Genomic DNA, 21,083 nt, shown 5'->3' with positions numbered 1-21,083 from the left:
TTGAACTGCAGCAATCCACTCCAGCCAGCCAATGTTTTTTGCTTTCATGAAGCAGTGAACACAGAAGACGGCACTGGGAGAAACAGGGAGAGAAGAGGATCAGCTTAATCAGAAACAGAATTTTTTCAACAACTGGCAGCTCACCATGGCTGTTTCTCACTGGCTCCTCACTTCTGTGCTCTTTCTGCTGCCCTTCATAACACATGTTTCAGCACAGCAACAAGGTAAGCTCTTGCAAGAGGTCCATGACCACAGAGGAATAACCCCCACAGCAGCAGGTTGCACCATTATAGGTGGGAGATTTTTACACTCCTACTCCAAGACAGCTTTTTTCAATGACCTTCCTTCCAACGGTAACCAGAGGGGTCTCAGGTCTCACCCAACTCTGTCACAATGTGAATCCCTGGGCAATTTTGTGTCTTGTTTGTGTGTTTTTCCAGGATGTTCTGTCAGTAATAGCAAACCAAGCGTTTATGAAAATAACCCTCCTGGCTACGTGGTGACCACGATCCATGCGGAACCAGGCTTCACTGTAATGATTGATCCTACTTCCCCTGATGTCAGTTTTTTCACTCTACAAGGGTCCGAGCTGCAGCTGAACCGAAGTGTGGACTATGAGGTAAGCTTTTAGCTAGCAGGCTGTAAGGACGAGATAGATAATGCTGGGATGCAATGAGTTTCAGCCTGGGGTCTTGGACTTCTGGGGATTTGTAACCCATTTCTAAAGGATCTAGGAACTAACTTTGAAAAATAAACCTATTTCAGCTGGGTTTGAGTTCACTGCTTGGGAGGTCAGCCCTTCCACAAGGAGAGTATAGGGAGGAGGGGGATGCATGGTATGCCTGCTGTCACCTTCCTTCAGTGAGTCTGTATCAATTAAAGCAAGGGGAAGTTTTAAAACCAAAAATGTGACAACTGTAGTGTTCAGAGCTCTCCAGGACTCACGTAAAGTGATCCCTGTTTGCCTGTAGCAAACACAGCTCTGAGCAGTGAGGTGATCTTGTGTGAAGCATAAAGGCAGTATAAAAGGTCAGTGTGTTCAGTTAGGTTGCTGCTAAATTATTTTACCTTCCTGGAGTGCTCTGTACACAGCCACAAGCATCCTTAAGCTGCCTTTCTCCTAATGTAAAAACCCACATTTATTTGAGCAAAGAACAGCAGACAGAGTTAACACCCTGCAGGCGACACTGTACTTGCTGCATGGTGCATTTCTGTTTCATTCAATTTAAAAAGAAATCTCTGTTTGAATTCACCTGAAGTGTGAGAAAATGGCCGATTAGCTCTGCCGACATGTTACACGAATCACAGGGAGAGAAGCTGGAAGATCGATCTGCTTTGACTCCATCATAAACAAGATCCCAGCGCTGATGGATGGCTGTAAAGGAAAGAAAGGAAAAGTTAGATATGCCTGAAAACAAGATAAAGCCCAGCAGTATTTCTGATTCAGCAATGCGTGTATTTGTCTCATTTACTTTAGAAAGAGTTAGTACGTTTTGACTTGTTTCTACAATGGCTGGGTTTTTGTTTTTGCGTACAGAAAGACACCTTGCTGCTGGTGTACCTGATTTGTCGGAACACTGCTGGGCAGGTGAGTGCTCTTCCAATCATTCAGCCCTGTTACAAGGTACTGCAGGGCAGCACGTACTTCTCTCTGCTCTTCCTAGTCCACAGACCGGGATGAGATGTCGTCCTTTTCTTTATGGACATACACACTCCTCTCACAGTCAGAGAGCGAGCATCCAATGCTCTGCAAATGGGGAGGGAGTGGGAACAAACCCACAACCCACACACACACTGTGGGCTGGCTGCAAACGCCCGCCCATCCAGCTATGCTCCTTACGCCATCCCCTCTGGTCACTCTGCAAATCAGGATCAGCCCCTAACAGTCTTACTTTGTCTTTGATTCTCTTGCTTTACTCTTTCTGCAGAGTGATTCTTTGGAAATTCTTGTGACCATTCTCAACATGAACGATAACATCCCAGTGTTTAAGCAAACGAATCTCACCAAAGTTGTTCCTGAGGTAAGCATTTTACAGAAGTGAAGAGGGTACTGGGTCACCCAGTGCTGTGGGACTAAGGAAGGGTTAGCAGGGAGAAGTCTTCAGCCCATTTCACAGAGAGAGTAACCACAGCAACTTTGTTTCAGGATACAAAAGTGAATGCAACCATTGTAGCCCGTGAAGATGTAAGCGCTAGTGATGCTGACCTGGACACCATCTTTTATGAACTCACAACAACAGAGCCGGTGAGCATCTTTGGGGAAAAAATGGTAGCTCTGGAGAAGTCTCTGTGTTTAATTCAGAAGAGCCCCAACTTTGAGGCTAAGGTCACTGCATTGCATTTAGTTCTCTGACAGCTTCTGGAAGAGGTACATCTTTTGCAAAAACCAAACGTTAGTTTGGTTAGCAGAACAGAGCAATCAACATTGCAGGTATTGAATTCTTTTAGTGCTCACACTTTTATTACACTGTACAGACTGAAGTTTCATCTAGGATATTCTGAGCCATATGATCTAGGGAAGTCTGGGAAGTCTTGTTGGAATGGTCTGTAAACATATCAGGAGAGACCTTTGTACCTTACAGAGTTCAGAATTGCGCTAAGTCAGATAGGGAAAGAAGGAGTTACTGGCCTGTTTGCCAACAGTCTCCATGCAGAGTGGAGATAACATGAGCTGCCCAAGATCACACAAAAAGTCTTTGGCAAAGCCAAAGGCAGACTCCACTTTCCCCAGGTCCCAGTTTAGTGCCTTAGTTTATTTGCTCTTAAGGGGTTTGCTTGGTAACATGGTAAATTAATTGTATGCACAGTTAAACTGATGCCAGCCTGGAGTGCAAGGGCCTGCTAGAAACTAAACAAAAAAAAAGTAAATTAAAGAGAAAAACAAAATGTGTAGTTACATTTTTAAAAAGCATTGTGGAGTGAGCAGGCAGTGTCTGACATTCTGCCTCCGTTACCTCCATAACCCCAGGGATTTCAAGGTTTGTGAACAGAAACCACAAGTTTCTGAATTTCAGCTCTGGGACCAGCCTTTGCACTCACATTGGTGTAAATCTAGAGGGATTTAGAAATTCAGAGGAATTCTAGTCAAGACATAAGATTAAAGGAGAACCAAAGCAAGTGCAGAAGGTTATAGAGTAAAATGCAACATATGTTATTTCAATTTGGCTTTACAGTTGCTTCCAAAGTTCAGCTGTGCCAAGCTAAGGCAAGTGATCTTGCCAGCTCTCAGAGGCTGAGCCACCTTTGATCTGTTTTGTGCATGGAGGTGAGATTCCTTGGCTGTCATGGACCAAAGCCAAGCATTGTTGGCAACCTGTTGAGTGTAGGAAATAAATGAGGTAAAAGATTTCATCCAACACCTGCTGAGCCGGTAGGCAAGCAAAGCAGGGGATCTTGGAGAATAAAACTCACAGGAACACGAACAAACCTTTCTGACAAGCCAGGCAACTCCAGTGTGCAATACCAAAGATTAAATAGATCTGGCATTCTCACACTGCCCCTCTTGCCCCCGTCCGCAGGATTAAAGGTCTGATTGGGATGACAAACATAGCAATGAGCAGTATTTTGAACATGTCTGTGATTGAGTCTGCTAGTAGGGTTTTTCTTTTCCCCCCTGCCAGAGCACAGACGGTTATTTTGCCATAAAAGGAGTTAATAACCCAGAAATTTATTTACAAAAAGCATTGGACTATGGGAAATTTAAATCGACAACGTTGGTCTTGTATGCAAGGGTAAGTTCTTCAGGAGGAACAAAATGCCTTGTTTGTCCCAGTCTCTCTTAACTGAAGGGTAAGTCTGAACGGGAGATCTCTGGGATGGCAGGAGGGAGGGTGGATACTGGGGGCCATGAATTTGGAGCAGCTTTCCGCCCTCCATAATTACACAATGACAGACTTGCATTCAGTCCACCTTTGTCAGCAGAATGAGATAATTCACTGCTTTAGCTAATCTCACATAAGATGCTAAGCCTTAGGCCTTAGAGTTAAACAGCTAAAAGACCCTGGGCCACTGGCTTTTGCAGATGGGTTCTTCTTTTGGCAATAAAACTTGCATCTCACGAGTGTGCTTTGCCTTTGGGTACAGGACAGGCCTGTGGGCAGCACCGACACCACCAACACAGCTACCACAAAAATAAACATATTTATTGAACAAGCTGACACCAGATCACCCTGGTTCCTACCCTGTACCTTCATTAACATGGACAATAGCATTTGCGTCAGCAGCCCCTATACTGGGAGGGTCAATATCTCCGAGATGTCGGTAAGTAGGCATGATCAAACAGTATCCTTGATGCTATTCTCAAAAAATATCCAGATGCTATTCCCAGTGGGTGGTGCCTAATAATTTCCATGAGCTCATGCTGATCTCCAGTCATAAATGCAGATGGTTCAGCATGACAGGGAGCCTTTGTCATCCTGGAAAGTGGAGGTTCCCCCACCCCAAGCAGCACTGCTTGTCCTTATTCCTGCAGCACATCACAGGAGAGGCGAGAGCTGGAAAACCCTTTGCTCTAGGCTGTCTCACCTCTGCCCTGTTACAGCCATTTCCCAGCAATCAATGCCATTCTGCCCAGACAAAACCACCAGAGCCACGCTGGGACAGGGGAATGCTGCAAATGCTAATTTGGTGCTGTACTGTGGTACGTAATTCTTTGCCTTGTTATTGCAGACGGAACCACTCATCCTAGAGCCGGGGCCTATCTATGCTATTGATCCTGACTATACTTTAAATGAAAAAATCGTGTACAGTATTGTTGGTGGTGAGTAGAAGTTGTCACCTTCCACAAACTGCATTGCTCATATGTCCTCTACATTACTTGCCAAGAGGAAATACCCTCCACGGCACTTGAGAGTTGAGGGCCTGGGGATTTGCCCCTCTGTTTCTGCCACAGAAACATAACTACATCCACAGAACATTGTGGATTAAGTAGAAGAAACAGACTGTACAGAGAGGAAGAAAAAGAGAATTACAGTCCCACAAACCAATCTCAATGAAATCTGTTTCAAAAGGACTGTTTTTTTGGGAGGTGAGACATGTTTTATCTTTAAGCTTTTAGACTTGATTTTGCCAGTCTGGTCACACCACTTTCATTCAGTCTTTGAGCTGAACCTAAAATTCCCACATCATCAGTATAATTTTCATTCTTTGCCAAGAATTGTGGTTTTATTCCGCAGCACATTGCCACTATCTAATCTGCCCTGTTTTAGTCTTGATTTCAAAAAGATTACTTGAATATAGTCAACTGATTGCCCAATCATTGACTGGGCCATTTATTCATTCAAAGGATTTCTTTTTTCTTTCTTTTTTTTTTTTTTTAAACAATAGTGGGGTTTTGAATAACTCTCAAGGCAAAGGTAGATCATATTGGTCAGGTGGAGTGATCACTTGTTCATCTCCCTTTACCTATGCCACATGGCACCACATCTGTGAATATCCTCCTGATAATAAATACATTAAAGAACCTTAAATTCCACTGGCATTTTGGATGTAGTGTGGCCTCCCTACCCCCCAGTCAATAGGGAACCCCAGACTGGGGGGTCCTTGTCTAAATACAGCCCACAGTGTCTCAGAGTGAGGAGGAGAACTAAAAATTTTGCTTGTATTTTAACATATATCCAACATAGATGTTTTTATGATTCAAACACAGATTAGAGATGTAGGAATCTGATTTCTACCCCTACATCAATACAAGGAAGTTTCTGTGTCTAGGCTCTTTTTGTAGTCTGTAGAGAGAAATAAGCATTTCCAGAGCAGAATGCAGCTCACGTTGAGGCCAATGTTCACAGTAAGTTGGATAAATCATGCACTGAGATGCCATTTTCTCTTCACAATATAGGTAACAAGGTCACGTAGAGATGTCTTCCCTTTAGATGCCTAGAGCTATTTGAGACAAATCCCCACCCAACTGTTCTTTGTAGAATGGTTTCTTGCCTTTAAAATAGGAATAATCCTTCCCTTGTCTCTCCTGAAGTGCAGTTTGGGTTCAGTTAGGGTTTGGGTTCAGGTTAGGGTTAGGCAGCTGGAGACCTTCAGTCCTCAAATTGCACCAGAGTCTCTAGGCTCTAGGCATTTAGCAGAATTTAAGCTGGCTATATCTGGGCCTAGGCACTGGAAATGCAAAGCTTTGCTGTCCTACCTCATCTAGTTGGGTTTAGACACATCTTCTCAATGCTTTTTGTCTGTTGAGTCCCTCTGAATCCCTGGCCAGCACTCCCAGCCCTTGGAGCAGCCAGACAGGCAAGGAAAACAGCATTATGCCCTGGGGGTATTGTCACTAAGATGTGAAAAATGAGTCAATGAGCTCCAGGTCACTTTATGAAGGTATCTGATGATTCAATAGTCTTTCCATTTTCTTTAGGGGATACAGACAGAGTATTCTCAGTGGATGCAGACACAGGGAATCTAACTATGAACAAAGCAGCAACTTCCCCAGGCTCGTACCTATTGCAAGTCATGGTAAGTCTGATGACATCGCAGACAACGCAGCATAGCTGGCTTTCTAGGAAGCAGCAGTCTTGATGTGACAGGAGTCAATTACATTAATAATTAAAGCTAACTTGGTTACACCCTTTCTTTTGGAAGGGCCTAGTATTTGACCAGTGTCTTATACCAACTTAAATGCAAAGCTCTTGCAGAAGTTGAGGCATTTTCCATTATGTGTAAGTTGCAACATAAAAGCAAATTAACTGAATGGGGACATCCTGCTGAGTTGAAAGTATGGAGGAGCATAACTGGAAGGCTTTCTTTAGTCATGACTGGACCTTGTGTTACAGTAGCTAATGTAACTCAACCCTAGAGACAAGCTCCTCTTTTGGCTACAGCTCAAGAGGAAAGGAGGGAGTTGAAAAGCACTCCCTGAACATACATACCCAGGAAGATGTGGACTCCCAGGCAGTAACTGAACTGACCCAAACCCTCATGAAGATGAGCAGACTCTGCCTGCTGGTGCTGGAATCTCACTGCTTTGTACTGGAGCATGGCATTTTGTCCAGATGTGGCGCTTATGGAGGGTCATATTTAGACTTTGGGGTTAGACCAAGGCTATGTGGAGGGCCAACAGCAGAAGCAAGCTAAACACAAGGACTCCAAACCATAAGGCCACCTGTGACAGGCCTGGCCCAAAGCTCACTGAAAATGATGGAAACAACCCCATGGGTTGCAGTGGGCTTCAGATCAAGCCTATCCTTTTATGTCTCATCACTAATAAGAAAACGTTAGCATCTCTCTCTCTCTCCAGGCCACCCAGGTCAACAACATACAGAAATACTCCATAGCCAGTGTAGAGATTAAGGTCATCAATAAAAGTGATTATCCACCGTACTTTGAGAGTAGGATCTACAACGGGACAGTATTTGTTGGTCTGCCTCCAAGAAGCTTTGTCTTCCACGCTGGTGATCCTTCAAGGCCCCTGATGATTACAGCAGCGGATGATGATTTCCCTAATGTAAGAAACTGAAAATGCACTGCATTCTTTCTCACTGCTTCAGACTTAAAGCAGGATCAGAAAACATGAGGAAGGGGAGGTGGGGAGAGGCAAACATATGTTTTCCTCTAGTGTTCTGTATTATATTTCCCTGGAAATTCCACATAGATCAGAACTGCCTATGGTGTGATGTAATGTGGAGAAGCTGCTGGACTCTCTTCCAAAAGCCAGTCCCACCCAGATCTATGTAGGTGAGCTGATCCACTGCAAAACAGCATGCTGAGTAAAGCCTAGGGTTAGCAAATACTGTGAACAGGTCCAGATCTGAATTAGGGCTGGGTGAAGTGCTTCCTTGAAGAGTTCGGGGTGGCAGGATCCCAGCTGGACGTGTCCTCTCTCTGCCAGGTCAAGGAGAGCTATTTATGGACAGGCCTGGGAAGAGGAGCCAGTCCAAAGACAGCAGACTAGCAAAGACCTGCAGTCCTTGGCTGGAAATTGTTAACCTTCTCCCTGTAAGGACTCATTTTGAGAGCGCCATTCTTGAACAATGTATTGGGAGAAGGAAAGGGGAAGAGATTTACTGACCAGCCATTCCCATCCCGCCCTATTAAATAAGAAAAAAGTGCTAGTTTTATTGATGCTGAAGCTTCCATAACAAGACTGGGGACCTAGTAGAGGAATAACAGCTTAGACACAAAGGAAAAATTGTGCAGACCTCAGCACAAGTGTTATTCTCCATGTACTTCCCCCTTTGGCACTGTATTAAAGGCAGAACTGATCAAATTTACAAGGTCCCTTGCATAGATGTGTTTTGCCTGGGCAAATACTGAAGATACCAGCACAAGCTGGGTAAGACTTGGGTTTTTTTTGGAGGCAACACTTTTAGGATACATTCTTGAACTCTGAGCAACAGGGTGAACACACTTGAGTTCAACCTTTCTCACCTCCTCAGTCCAGATTTATTTATTGCACTATACACCTGCTCATACTTCAGATGTATTTGACAAGTCCTGCCAATAGGTTGTTACGAAGATGCATGCAAAGCACAAGCAGTGTGGTTTAATCATTCACTCTTCTGGCTTTTCAGAAAGTCAACCCAAACATTGAGTACTACATAAAAAACAGCATCGATTTCATTGCAACCAAAGATGGACTCATCCTGACAAATGTGATGCTGCAGTCACCGGAAACTATAACCATCGAGGTAGGGCAACTTTCTTCATTATCTTGCCAGGGTCATGGAAGGAAGGGTTAGTTTCTAGTAGAGAAGCACCAAGGGTGGGATTCCATTAGGTAAGGGATATAATGAAAGGACAGTCCTTGCTCCAACCATTTGCATCATAAATGTATAGGGATGGAGGGAGATGAAGTGATAGAAAATTTCCTCTGTGTGATACAAGCTATATATGGTGCTAGCTGTAAAATTGTTTCTCCAATCCTGTGGAAAATATCATTGGAGACAAGCAAAAAGTCAACTGGGGAGATTTTAGGAGCCCTCCTCCCACACTCTGATTCTGATTAGCAAAAAAAGGAGGGTGAGCAAGTGGGTAGGAGGTTAATGTGTAGGTATGGGTAGGGTATGATTGCTGGCATATACCCCAGCTCTAAAGGCTACAGCCCCAAACTTGGAAATCCTGTGGTAAATCCAGTAGGTTTTTTGCTCAGGTCAAAGGAAGCAGTTGATAACTTTAGACTTTCTAAGAAGCTGGATGTTCACTTTGTCCATCTGCCTGCCAGTGACAACTGGCTCCCTAAGACTTGCCTAGCACAATGCCATGCCCTATGGATCTGCCTGACCAGCTTGACTATGCCATTGTTTTAGCTACACAGGCAGGGCAGAGAGAGGTGCCAACACATGCTGCTGCCTGCCCCACACTATCTCATTATCTGCGTACGGCACTGTGCTGCAAAGATGTACACACACGATGCACCTAGTTCTCGCCCTAGGGAACCTTTAGAGTTCTTCTTCCTCTGTGACCAGATTGTCCAGCTACAATGCAGGGCTATTGTGAGGATGTGGTGAGGATATGGACAAGGTGCTTTGTCCACAAAGGGCCTGCCACATACCTTGGGAGTGAGCTGGAGATCTAGGAAGTCCCTAAGCTATCTCTTTCCCATGTTCACATAGGCTGTTGGAAAAGATATGGTGAGCCTGCAGCAGGCGAGCACTGTAATCGTGGTGGAGGTCATCCCTGCCGCAGGTAGGCTGGGTGTCTCTTTGTTTTCTGCTTTGTGGAGATGACTGGGGAGTCTTTTCTACTTCTGTGGGCAAACTGGCAATGACAGGTCACCCACTGAAGTCGTGGACCTGGGCTGAGGCCAACCCCATACCTACAGAAGGTTCTACGGTGGCTATAAGAGAGAAAACACTCAAACAACATCCTTATGATGTGGTCACCACATGCCTCAAACAGCCTCCTGAGACTTTAAGTAGTGCTGTGTATTGTAGTGTCTTTTCTTGTTATTCCAAAGCTAAATCTGGGGTTGCTTCATGCTGTTTTGTGGGTCAGAAATAACCCAGGATGTCTTACTATGGCAAAGAAGGGTTGCCCTGACAGCTTGGTACATCATTGCTCCTTTTTAGCCAAAAATAGAGAAAACTGCAACGTTATTCACTGTCTTATGCAGAGCAGGCAGAAGTTGGCACACCCCCCCCAAAGCCAGGCTTCCTCATGAGCCAAGGCATTTTCTACTCAGGCCAGGTCAAGTTCTTATACTCCAAGATTTTAAGGTCTTAGCAGGAGAAATGACCCATGAGAAATAAGATAGACATGAGGCTAAATACATAAACCTCCAGCTATCATTTGGCTTTGTTGATGTAAAAATAGCTTACATTTCCATACTTCTTAGAAATGGCTTTTAAATAGGTCTTATAAATCAGTTAGATTTGAAGCTTATGAAACTTCTCATGCTTTGGATTAAGATGAACCAATAGCATGCATTTTCACATCAGGATGCCCAGACTCCATTGGTATCTACATGATGATGTGTGATTGAAGATCCCAGTTGGGCTCTTCCATTACTTCACCCTCTTATCGCCACCATCGTGGAGATTTCTGGAGGAAAAAAAAAGTGGGCTCCTGGGTGTAAATTTGGATTCCCTAAAGGTAGTGTCACTTCACAGCTAAAAACACTGGCTGCATAAAAACCACCTAAACCCAATTTAAGGGCACATTCCAGCTCAGCAGAAACCTAGTTCAGGTGTCAGTACACAGAGCTGCAAATGCTCCAAACAGATGTATCAACACTTCTATGCAACTTTTAAATGTTGCCCTTGCTATTTAAACCACACAAAATAATGTTGCTGGTGACTATGCAAAAAAGTAGATTGAAACTACACTGAATGGCTCAGAGTCTATGAGAGGAATTGTGCTTTATTCTATACTATAGCTAGCACCCAGGAATGGCCTGAACAGAGCTGAGGTTACCATTTGCCTGGCCAATCTGTAGAATATTTAACCCTCAACTCTAAGAGGTGGTGTTAAGGAACGTGCATGCAACAGGTTGGAGAGTGCTTTACTGAGCCTTCCGATATCCAGGGAGAAACTAGAGTCGTTTTTAATATACTCTCCTTCTGGGAAGTGGTAACTGTACATTGGCCTCTGGTTTCTGAGACACCAGTGCCGGAGCCAGCTCACATGGATCTCAAGGTGAGTCATTCCACCAAGCTGAGCCAGCTTTCACAGAGGCACTGCGTGCTGCACAGCACAGAAGGAGTTAAGGGTGGTGGAGTTTCACATCAGCTCTGTGGGCTGTGGCTCCCTAGAAGGCACGATTAAAAGAAGCAAAAATTCACCGACGTCCTAAACCCTCACCAACATATTAATGATAAACTGAGGGTGCAATCAAATGCAGAGGGAATACTCAAAGTCCATTGTCATAAACAGGTCAGCAGGAGAACAGAACTGTGTTTCATTAATCATTAAAGAGACTAATTTACACTACAAAATGAAGCTGGAAAACTTAAATATAAAGAATCCCACCGACAACAACAGGCAAAGCTGATTAACCCTGAGGAAGTTACTGTTTTTCCACTATGATGTTGATCTCTATACAAATATGCTTACACTGACGGATGACTGAAAGCATAAGCCGCTCCTGAGAAGGCTGGTGTATATTGCTACAGCTACAAAAGGGCAGGAAAGGGTTTCCTGTCCTGGGCACCTTCTAATGCTTTTCCTATTTCCTATTATGCTTTTTTATTTCTTATTTTCATATGCTTATCAGTATCAGAGGTGATGTTCTGGATTAAAGGAAGCTTTGCATTTTCACACACATATGTACAAACATACCTCATTTTTGCATTCTGGTGTAAATGAGTGTCCTGGTTTTGGCTGAGACAGAAACCAGGACAATGAGTGAAGTGGGAAAGTAAAAGACCTACCTAGCTTTACTCCATGTAACATCTGCTTGCCTAATACAGTCATGTATATATTAACTTAGTTAAATCATGGGGTAAAAGCCATTGTCCTGTAAATGGATACTATTTCCACTTCATATAACTTATTGGAAGTTATAATATTCTGTGAGTGGTCACCTTAAAAAAACCCCTCTGCTTTCAGGACACCAAACAAATGGCCTTCTGTGATATTAAGTATATCACTGTCACATTCTGCAGCACAGGATGCTTCTTTGCCCTTCAAAAATTTGTTGGAGCTTCTCCCACAATGAAGTGTTGTGTTAAAAAAGCTAGCTGCCATTTTTAGGCTTTGTAACACTGGTTTGTTTTTCTTGTAGCTGTAACCTCCTCTGATAAGATATACACTGCTCAGGATATGGCTATCTTAGGTGGTACATTAGCAGCACTGCTAGTAATTGCCTTAGTCTTCCTTGGAGTGATGATATACAAAAGGTATGGAAAACCAGTCAAATACCTGATAAGGAAAAAGGTAAGTGCCTTGTTTGTACCTGAATTTCTTAGAGTTAGAAAGTGGGATCTGAGGAGGTTTTAAAGTATGGATGGGCTGTCCAAATACTACACATATTTGTGTGAAGGTGATGAATCACTCCTGAGACAATGTTTGCAAAGGTAGCATCGCTTTGGTGGTGTTCACTGTTTTTCTTTTCTGCCCCCTGAGGCTGGAGCTGTGTGGTAGATAATGAGCAGACATGGTAAGGAGAGGAGCACAGCTCCATGGAGCACAAAATCTAGGATGAACATGACACATATCAGAGGTAGTCTCTGAAAAACATGTGTCTGGTATAAACCACTCTTCATCCTCCCTCTATAGTCAAAGGAGAGAAAGGTCCCATATATCCTATCCTAAAGCCTGGGCTTAGACAGTTGTCTGCACCTGAGCTATTTACTTTCAGCTTTCTCAAGTCCCTGGCAGACTGGTTACTTTGAAGTTTAGGGTGTAATTCATCTGACCAGATGTTGGTCTCTGCCTTAGGATGGGACTGTCAGGAGCCTAGACTCCACTGACTACAACATGAGTCCAGAGCACATAGCTCAGGTGAATAACAAGAGTCCTTCACCCTGAGTGAGATAAATCCTACTCCAGAGTAATACCTCAAATGGATGGGTATAACTCGGTATACACTGCTGGTGCTCAGCCCTCCTGGAAAACATGCCCGTGCTTATCTGAAAAAACTCCAGAAATGGAGTCAATAAAAACCAGCTGTTCTAGGGAGCCTTATCTTTCCCAGGCTTCAAATAGGTCTAACTGCAAAACAAGCCAAAGCTTTCCTGAGCAGTAGCTCAGTCACTTCAGCCACTCCCCCCTGCCCCCCATTTCTTTTCCTTTCACTACAATCACAAGGTGTCTCTCCCCCTGTAGTTCTCCAAGGAATTATCTCGGGGTTACCAGAACCAATCTTACAAGCAAAATGAACGCCCAGATGTGAGCACCGAACAGCATGAGACATCAAAAAACAGCAGTGTCCAGTCAATGACACATATGCTAGAGCAGCCAGCATTTTCCTTGCCCTCTTCCAATGCAGAAGAAATTCATAGTCTCCCAAAGGCTTCTGTAGCTTCCACCATCATCTTTGACCAGGAAGAAAAAGAGGAAGAAGTGGAAGAAGAGACTGAGCGTGAGAAAGAAGTGAAGTCTATCCTAAAGACAGACAGGCACGTGGCAGATGATGGCTACAAAGCTGTGTGGTTTAAGACCGATGTGGATCCAGACGCTGGAGAGAGGGTAGAAGTGATTGAGGACAACGCAGCAGATGGCGATGACGACAGTGACCAAGATCTGCAGAAGAATGAGGAGGAAGAGGAGGAGGATTATGACAAGGACAATCACCACAGAGGGCTGGGAGTGTCCTTTGCCTCAGAGAGCTCATCACTCCCAGCTGCAGAAGTGATAGTCAACATGTCTCACAGAGGAGCAGTGACAGAAGATAACAATGACATATAATGGAGACAGGCCTGCACTTCCCCCCCAAAAATGGGAGAATCTCAGCTGCTTTGCTGACATGAAGCCCATCTTTCTGCTCAGGAGGGAAACTGGAATGCAGGAGGATGAAGTTGCCTGCCATGCTTGTCCGAATGCAGCAATTAAAGCTGGAAGAGATTACAGCTAATTCAACCTTTTAGTGAGACCCTGAAATATCACTTAGGATTTGGGAGGGGAATACGTGTCTCATCTCTTCACCTTCCTGCCTGTTCCCCCTGGGGCCCCTTACATCACATTTCCCAAACTGGCTGCAGGTACAGCAGAGATGTAGCTGAACTGACTTTGAAGCAGTTAGCCCAGCTCGCGGTAGCCATTTAGTTACACAACCCAGTGTTCATCTCCTCTTGGTGGGTAAATAAGCCAGCACTGACTGCTTGGCTGTTCGCTTTAGGGTGTAACAGCTTGATGCCAGCTGCAGGGCGTAAGCCAGTGCAAGTCACCCTGACCCTGCAGTTGCTCATATGACTGTATCCAGGAGCTCACTTCAGGGCTTGGCTCTGCTCTCCGCCATGCCAGACTCTGTGCTTCCAGCACAAGCAGCTGGCATGTGCCACCATGGTCCTCATCTTGCCAGCAGCCAGGAGTTTACATGCTCAGGAGCTGCTGTTTCCTCTATCACTGGTAAGCAAGGACTGATCACATGTTCTTTACTGAAGGACTTTGTCATCAATTTTTCTATGTCATAAACCCACTAATTGTGCAGTACTTCTTTAGCTGTCTGTCTCCTATCTGTCAGGGAAAAGGACCTGCCTACAAAATGCCATGGGTATTTCCAGCTCTCTGGCTTTTTGGCAGCAATGGGTATCATTCCAGAGGTGCTGGATGTGGGGTCAGCAGGTTGTTTCCCATTGTTTCCCTTGTCCAACAGTGCTCAGGGTGTCCCTTTTATCATTGCTGCTGAAGGTGGAGGTCAGCATTGCCTCCAAGTACCAAATGTCACTGCCATTTCTCTACTCCTCTCTTGTCTCAGATGCCAACCCCTTTGCATACCACCTTTCTCCATTCATGAGGAGCCCAGCAGGCCCTTTTGCTGGTAAAATACCATCTTTCAAGCTTCACCTAGAGCCGAGATGCAGCCTGAGAGCAGAGGTGGCTCACGGAGAGCAAGTCAGCTCTGCTGTGCTCGGCTTACGAGTTCAGGCTTTAGCTAGAAAGCCTGCTGACCTCTGGATTGACTTCATGGGGTGACAGCACCATAGTGTGTTGGACGCCTCCTCCCTCAATCCTCCTTCATCTTTCAGCAATATTGTCTTCAATTATGGTGCTGCCATAAAGCCCCAATTCAGCAAAGTGAGCACACCATTTCCAGGCAGCATGGGGAGTAAAGTGTTTGATGCTCTGGTCTAGATTTACACCTCCCATCAACCAATCTCTTCCCCCACCTGGCAACCAAAAGCTGGGCTGATTTCCACTGTCTGAGAGTATGGCTGTGTGCATTTGCATCTTCTGATCTATCAGCACAAGATTTGTGCTGTTCCAGGTTTTCTCATTTTGGGGCTAGCTGCAGAGCACACATGGGCTGTTGAGTGTTTAATTTCCAGCAAAAAGCTCAGGACTGTCCAAGACAGGGATGCAGCAGAAGGAGCTTGGGTCACTAATGTTCGTCTCGCTTTCTCAGCTTAGCTCAACAGCACAGGATTGCAACAAGATAAGTCTCATGGTAGAGAAGCAAAACCAATAAATAATCCTGCCTTTTCCCTATAAGCCAATCTCCATATTGCTGCCATTACTCCAGATAAACCCTTGAGAGAGAGAAACCAAAGTATGGCTGCTGGGATCTGCACGTACACCAAAGCACAAATGATTTCCAAGGAGGCTTTTATCCTCTTGGTCCATACTTTATTTCTGTACATCTCCCTGTCTCAGTGTTGCTAGCGCTAGCACTCCTTTCTCTGAGGAGTGCTGCCCTTGCTGTGTGGACTTCAGGAGCTGCACTTTTGCTGCAGATAGAGGCTGAAATGTGGAAAGCTTTCCTCCTTACTGCAATAAAGCTATTTGCCCAGAAATTACAAGTGCAGTTTGTCTGATAACAGAGGGTGGGGAGTGCACCCTGTGTTTGCCATGTAAGCATGGTTCCTCTAGCAGCTTAGAGTTATCTCCAGCAAACATTTCCCATGGGACTGTGAGAACTCTCCAGTAGTTGCTAATTGCCAGCCCAACACCTTCAGCCACCAGCAAGGGTGAGGGTAGAGGCCATCCTGCCCTCCATGCTGATGCTACCCATAGGAGGATTGCTGATGGGTGGGCGAAGCTGGAGTGTTTCTACTTGTACTTGCTCCAGGCATTTGCTTTTTTCATCTCTGGCTAAAGGTCCAAAAATGTGCCACCGGCTTGCTGTGCACAAAGAATCAGCATTTATGATGGTTCAGTGGTGCTAAATGCCCAGCTGATTAGGGATCGTTTTGGCAATGCAGGATTGTGTCCCAGGACAGTGGCTGACATAACCCAGCTTTCGTGGAACAAGGGATGATCTCTCTTTCAGCAAAGCAGAAAGCTGAACTAAGAAGCAGACGTTACACTAATGCAGCAGTGAGTGCTCCCCATCAGATGGGCAAAGGGAACACACACAGCACTGTGCTTTCTAACCCATGTGGGTATGGGAAGAGACTGGAAAGGACAGAGAACGTTTAAAAGAAGGAGCAAAGTGCAGATAAAAGCAATCTGATGTTCACTAGCCCCTCTGCTCCAGTTTTCTGCAATTCGGACCAGTGCTTATCAGAACCCAGTTATTGTTATCCACAGCTATGTTACATGGGTATTCCTGCCTCAGGGCATCAATAAGGAGCTTTGAATTATTTTAAAGCATAATGACCTGAAAAGTGACTGACTGGCATTGGGAAGGAGAACTGCTGATTGCCAGATACGGTCTGCCTTTAATGAACCAGGAAAAATATTTCTGAGAGAAATGCTGACACAGACAGAACTGTTTAGTGACAGCAAGGGACAGGGGACAGGTTCAAATCAGTCCTGGTGCAGCTGGATATGTGCAGTCAGGTAGTACTGGTCTGGAATCTATAACAGCATGGTGAATTTGGCCCCACCAGCTGTTAGCAAAGATGATACCACCACAGTGATGAAGGGACACAGACAGATGCACACACAACTCCCTTAGACCAGTTGCCCCCTAAGTGTGCTAGAGCAGAAATACCTCCTCAATTCCTGCAGCATTTTGCTAGCCTCAGGATTACTTGAGGCACAACTTTCCTCTCACTTTTACATTTGGAGACTGTTTTCCTGCGGACTATCCTTCTCTAACTCTTCTTTCTACACACCTGGAGAAAGGAAAAACTCTTTTCCGCTTGTCCAGAAGACTGTTTCATGATACCTGTGACCAATGACTGAATGGTTTCCAGCCGAAGGCAGTTTGTGTGGGCTGACACAGCGTAGCTGCTCCATTTCCGTCATTGCTGTGCCATATGTGATCTATTCCTTCCCACTGGCACACTGTTGTCAGTCTGTCTTCCCTCTGCTGCTGTATTGTTTGGGCTTCTGGGCACATGCGTTGGCACACTGATTTATGAGCTCCCTCGATATGCAATCTGTACTCATCTGTTGGTGCTTCACCTTCCCCTCATTGGTGTGCTTCTCATGCTTTTGGCCTTTTGTGTTAGCATGCTGTTTGAATCCAGGCACCCTCAGTTTGTAATTCGTTGGCTGTTGGTGCTCTGGCTTTCCTCCGCTGGCATGCAACTGAAATCCTGTCAATGTGCCACCCACCTGCCAGGCTCCCTGTTGGCTGTTCGTTCCTCTGCAATCCCAGCTGCTCAGTATGTCCCCCCACAAGCTTTTATGTTCTTGTTCTTTTATCCTGCAAAATTCGTACTGGAAATACCCAGAAGTTTGTGCTTGTTAAAACAAAAGTTAAACTGCAGCGCTCAGAAAGGGAAAAGTGTGTTCAAATAGTGCCATCACATGGACAGCAAAGGCATCTGCCTTTACACAGCTTGAATGAGAAAGCAGAAAGTGAAGGTGCTTCTGCCACTTGACCATTCCTTCAGAGCCTTGTGGTGAATTGGGGAGTCCTGTCAGCAGGAAGATTTCACTGACCTTTCCTCTCTTGGGATAACAGCTCCACACAAAGACAGCATGCATTTGCAGAACCTAATTATGATTTGTACAGTGAGTGTATGAATTACAGGGCTGGCTGCAGCTCTGGAATGAGGGTGTTGAGATGCCACCAGTGCCGTGACTTCATCAATGTGCCATATCAGAAGTTCTCACTGGGCATGACAGGGAGAGGGAAGTGTGGCTGCTGGTTCTCTTTATGCCATTTTTGAGGTACTGAAACCAGGGCTGCCAGGGCTAGGATGGTGCTGAGAGAGGGGGACCATGGGAGGTTGGAGGCTGTCTTCCTTTGCCTGCACCTGGATGGGCAGGAGAGACCAAAGGAAAACGTTCTTGAGCCATCACTTATGATGCTGATCCTCACCACCACTCCCCCGACCCCACATCCTGTTTCCAAACTTCGGTCTCAAAAGAGGGTTTGGGTACCTCTTTCTTTTGTTTTCTCTGTTGTAGTGATGTCCAAGGACCCCTATTTCATTCTGCAGCCTCTTCCTTGCAGGTACACTGTGAGCCATCAGTGCCATGCTCAGCTTGAGAGCCATCCCCACACCCTGCCACATGGTTTCTGTTGTCCTATCCCTCCAGGAGACCCTGGGAGTCCCTGCTGTTCAGTTGGGGTGCAAGAAAGGAATTAGAGTCCTGTTCCCTCTTATGGAGGCCCTCCCAGGCTCTCTCACTCTGCTCTCCTGAGCAGGGACACTAAGAGCAGTGAGCAAGAGCACTTTGAGTACCAGGTCACAGAGTGTACTGCATGTGACTAGCTGCACGTCAGGACCAATGACCTCTCCTGCCTCTTCCTGGATACCAGCAGCCCAGATGGAGCCTGCAACATGTATGTGGGGGCCATGGCACACCATGAGGGTTCAGAGACACGTACTTCACCTTTCCAAGTATACTGCAAAAGATCATGGCCTCACAGATGATAAAGTATATGTTCCTGGTAAGAAGGCAAAAGAAAACCTTTCCTTTCCCTTGCACCATAGTGAGCTTGGGAGCTGTGCTTGAAGTGGCTCTCATCCTTCAAAGGATCCCATCATCTCTGTGATATGAATATCAGTCTGGCATACTTTGTAGTCACAATGCTGGCGCATGAAGCAGAGATACCTACACAGAAGAGGGATCACTTTTTTCCTTCCCAGTCTAGCATTGTTCAAATCCTGCAGCACTAATTTGATATGCAGAGGAAGTTAGCAACATTTTCCATCATGCTTCACTTGTTCATTCTCTTACTTTTGGGTGAGATTTGAGATTTCACTTAAGAAGGAGTCTGATATTTCCTGCACGTTTCCTCCAGGAAATACCTCTCCTGGGAGGTGGGTCAAAGACGAGATCCCTACAGGTCTTCTGTTTATGCCATTGTAATTTCTGAGAGATGTGAATGGTTATGAAGTCTCCCATATCATCCTCTATAACTTGAAGATACCATTAATGAAGAGCATTACAATAAATAACCTAAAATATGTTGTACTAATATAGACTTATCAGATCTGCTGGGAACTAAACCCGAACAGCACCAGCCCTGGACTCTCCAGGTTGATTTGTACAGCTGTACAGCAAAGTACCATGCAGTTGACAACCTGGCCAGGATTTCCAGGATTTTCCATGCACAGGATTACCTCTAGCCTGGGCATCTCAGCAGTAACCCTACCCAGATGAAAGGGAAGTGTCTAATCCACAAATTGGAAATAAATTTGAAATTCTATTGGGAAAAATAAATTCAAATAGTGGAAAAATAGTCTAATAATATTAATGTTATGTGAATATCAAATGTCAATAAATTCCAAGTATATCTTTAAGATTCATCTTTCAAACATAGAAATTGGACAGGTCCAGTTAAACCAGTCTTTTCATTTTGCTCTTCCATTCCTAACATCAGTACATACAGCCACAGTATTTGGTATTTTTCAGGGTTATGCTTGTATCCATTCAAAGGAGATGATGTTTTGTAAATATTATGACTATGGTAGTGGTTGTTGTTGTTGTTGTGAGGAGAGCTAAAAAAACTTGGCAGCAGGCAGAGCTCAGCCTCTTCCAGCTATTGCCTGTTAAAGCCTCCAGATCCTATGTTCTTGTCTCCTGTCTTGGGCCTGCCCTGACAGTATTTTTGGTTTAAGAAAATCATTGGAACTGGATGAAAAAATAGTAAAGATTGTGGAAAATGGCAAACAAAACCTTTCATTTTTACCTTACTTCTAATGTGTTATGGCTATTTCTGATTTGTGTTTTTTTTAATGGAAATACTATACAACAAAGAAAATTACTGATTTTAAAAAGGAAGAGTCTTTTTCTCCTTTCAATCTCACATTACTTTTTGAAAGGAATTGAAGAAACGTGTGAAAGAAACAAGAAGAAAATGTAATCTTTTAAGTTCAAGTCCATCTGAGATTACACTAAATCTGGTTGGATTTGTTTGTCTGTTTAGGCTGGGAGGGTTGACTAACTTTTTGCATTATTGTACGACAATCGTGTTCATTTATAAACATTTGTATGAGAAAGAAAAATATACTAAGTGATAGAAATGTTTTTATAAAATTGTTTGGATCAGTTGGAAGATTTTTGATAAATCAACGTGACAAAAAAGTGTTTCAGTAAGCTTTTAAATAAATATCATAGGTTCAGATATGAATATTACGAGAAGCACGATGACTTTTCTGAGACAGGCATAAAGTTTCATGCACTGGTTTCTACATGGACCTTTCCTGTGCAGGACTGAAAAGCACGTAAGTGCTTAAGCTGAAGTGTTTTTTGGTGGCAAATAAGCATCTAAGTACCTTTAAAAGCTCATCCTTAAACTCCAAAGACATTCAAATATTTTTGAAAGTTTAACTCTACAGGTAGATTTAAGAAATTTCTTTCACCCCATCCACAATCAAGCTCTGATTTTTATTTCTGTACCAGCTTAGAATAATCTTTATTTAATATCTGTAATGCAGAGCTATAAAAAGCCATATCTGGTCTTTGACTTGGGCTTTGCAGATGACTGCCTTTCTCTGCTAATTATTTTATCTGACCATTTTAGTGACACAAGCATCAGCTAGGGCAGTCTCTCTGATAGATGCAAACCACTAAGGAACAAATTACACAGGACTAGGAATCTTCAATGCTTACTTGCTGGAGTTAAATACTAAACCAAAAAAGAACCACAACCTCTAATCATCTTACTGCGATTTTTCTCCATAGGTTCGAAATACTGT

General features: G+C 44.3%; 1 protein-coding gene across 1 annotated transcript; it reads left to right on the top strand.

Annotated features, from left to right (window-relative positions):
- The first annotated feature begins 145 nt into the window (after positions 1 to 145).
- On the top strand, positions 146 to 14,170 carry CDHR5 (cadherin related family member 5). Its single transcript, XM_050898219.1, has 14 exons — positions 146 to 224; positions 441 to 619; positions 1,538 to 1,588; positions 1,929 to 2,021; positions 2,147 to 2,245; positions 3,621 to 3,731; positions 4,084 to 4,260; positions 4,669 to 4,759; positions 6,359 to 6,456; positions 7,238 to 7,444; positions 8,511 to 8,627; positions 9,552 to 9,624; positions 12,161 to 12,312; positions 13,204 to 14,170. Exons 1-14 carry the CDS (start codon positions 146 to 148, stop codon positions 13,783 to 13,785), a joined length of 2,109 nt encoding a protein of 702 aa, XP_050754176.1. The 3' UTR covers positions 13,786 to 14,170.
- Positions 14,171 to 21,083: the final 6,913 nt, after the last annotated feature.

The sequence above is a fragment of the Gymnogyps californianus genome, chromosome 5 (genome assembly GCF_018139145.2).
Source record: "Gymnogyps californianus isolate 813 chromosome 5, ASM1813914v2, whole genome shotgun sequence".
NCBI classification, from domain to species: Eukaryota; Metazoa; Chordata; class Aves; order Accipitriformes; family Cathartidae; genus Gymnogyps; species Gymnogyps californianus.
The sequence above is the reverse complement of the archived record's forward strand: the minus strand, read 5'-3'. Positions and strand labels throughout refer to the sequence as shown.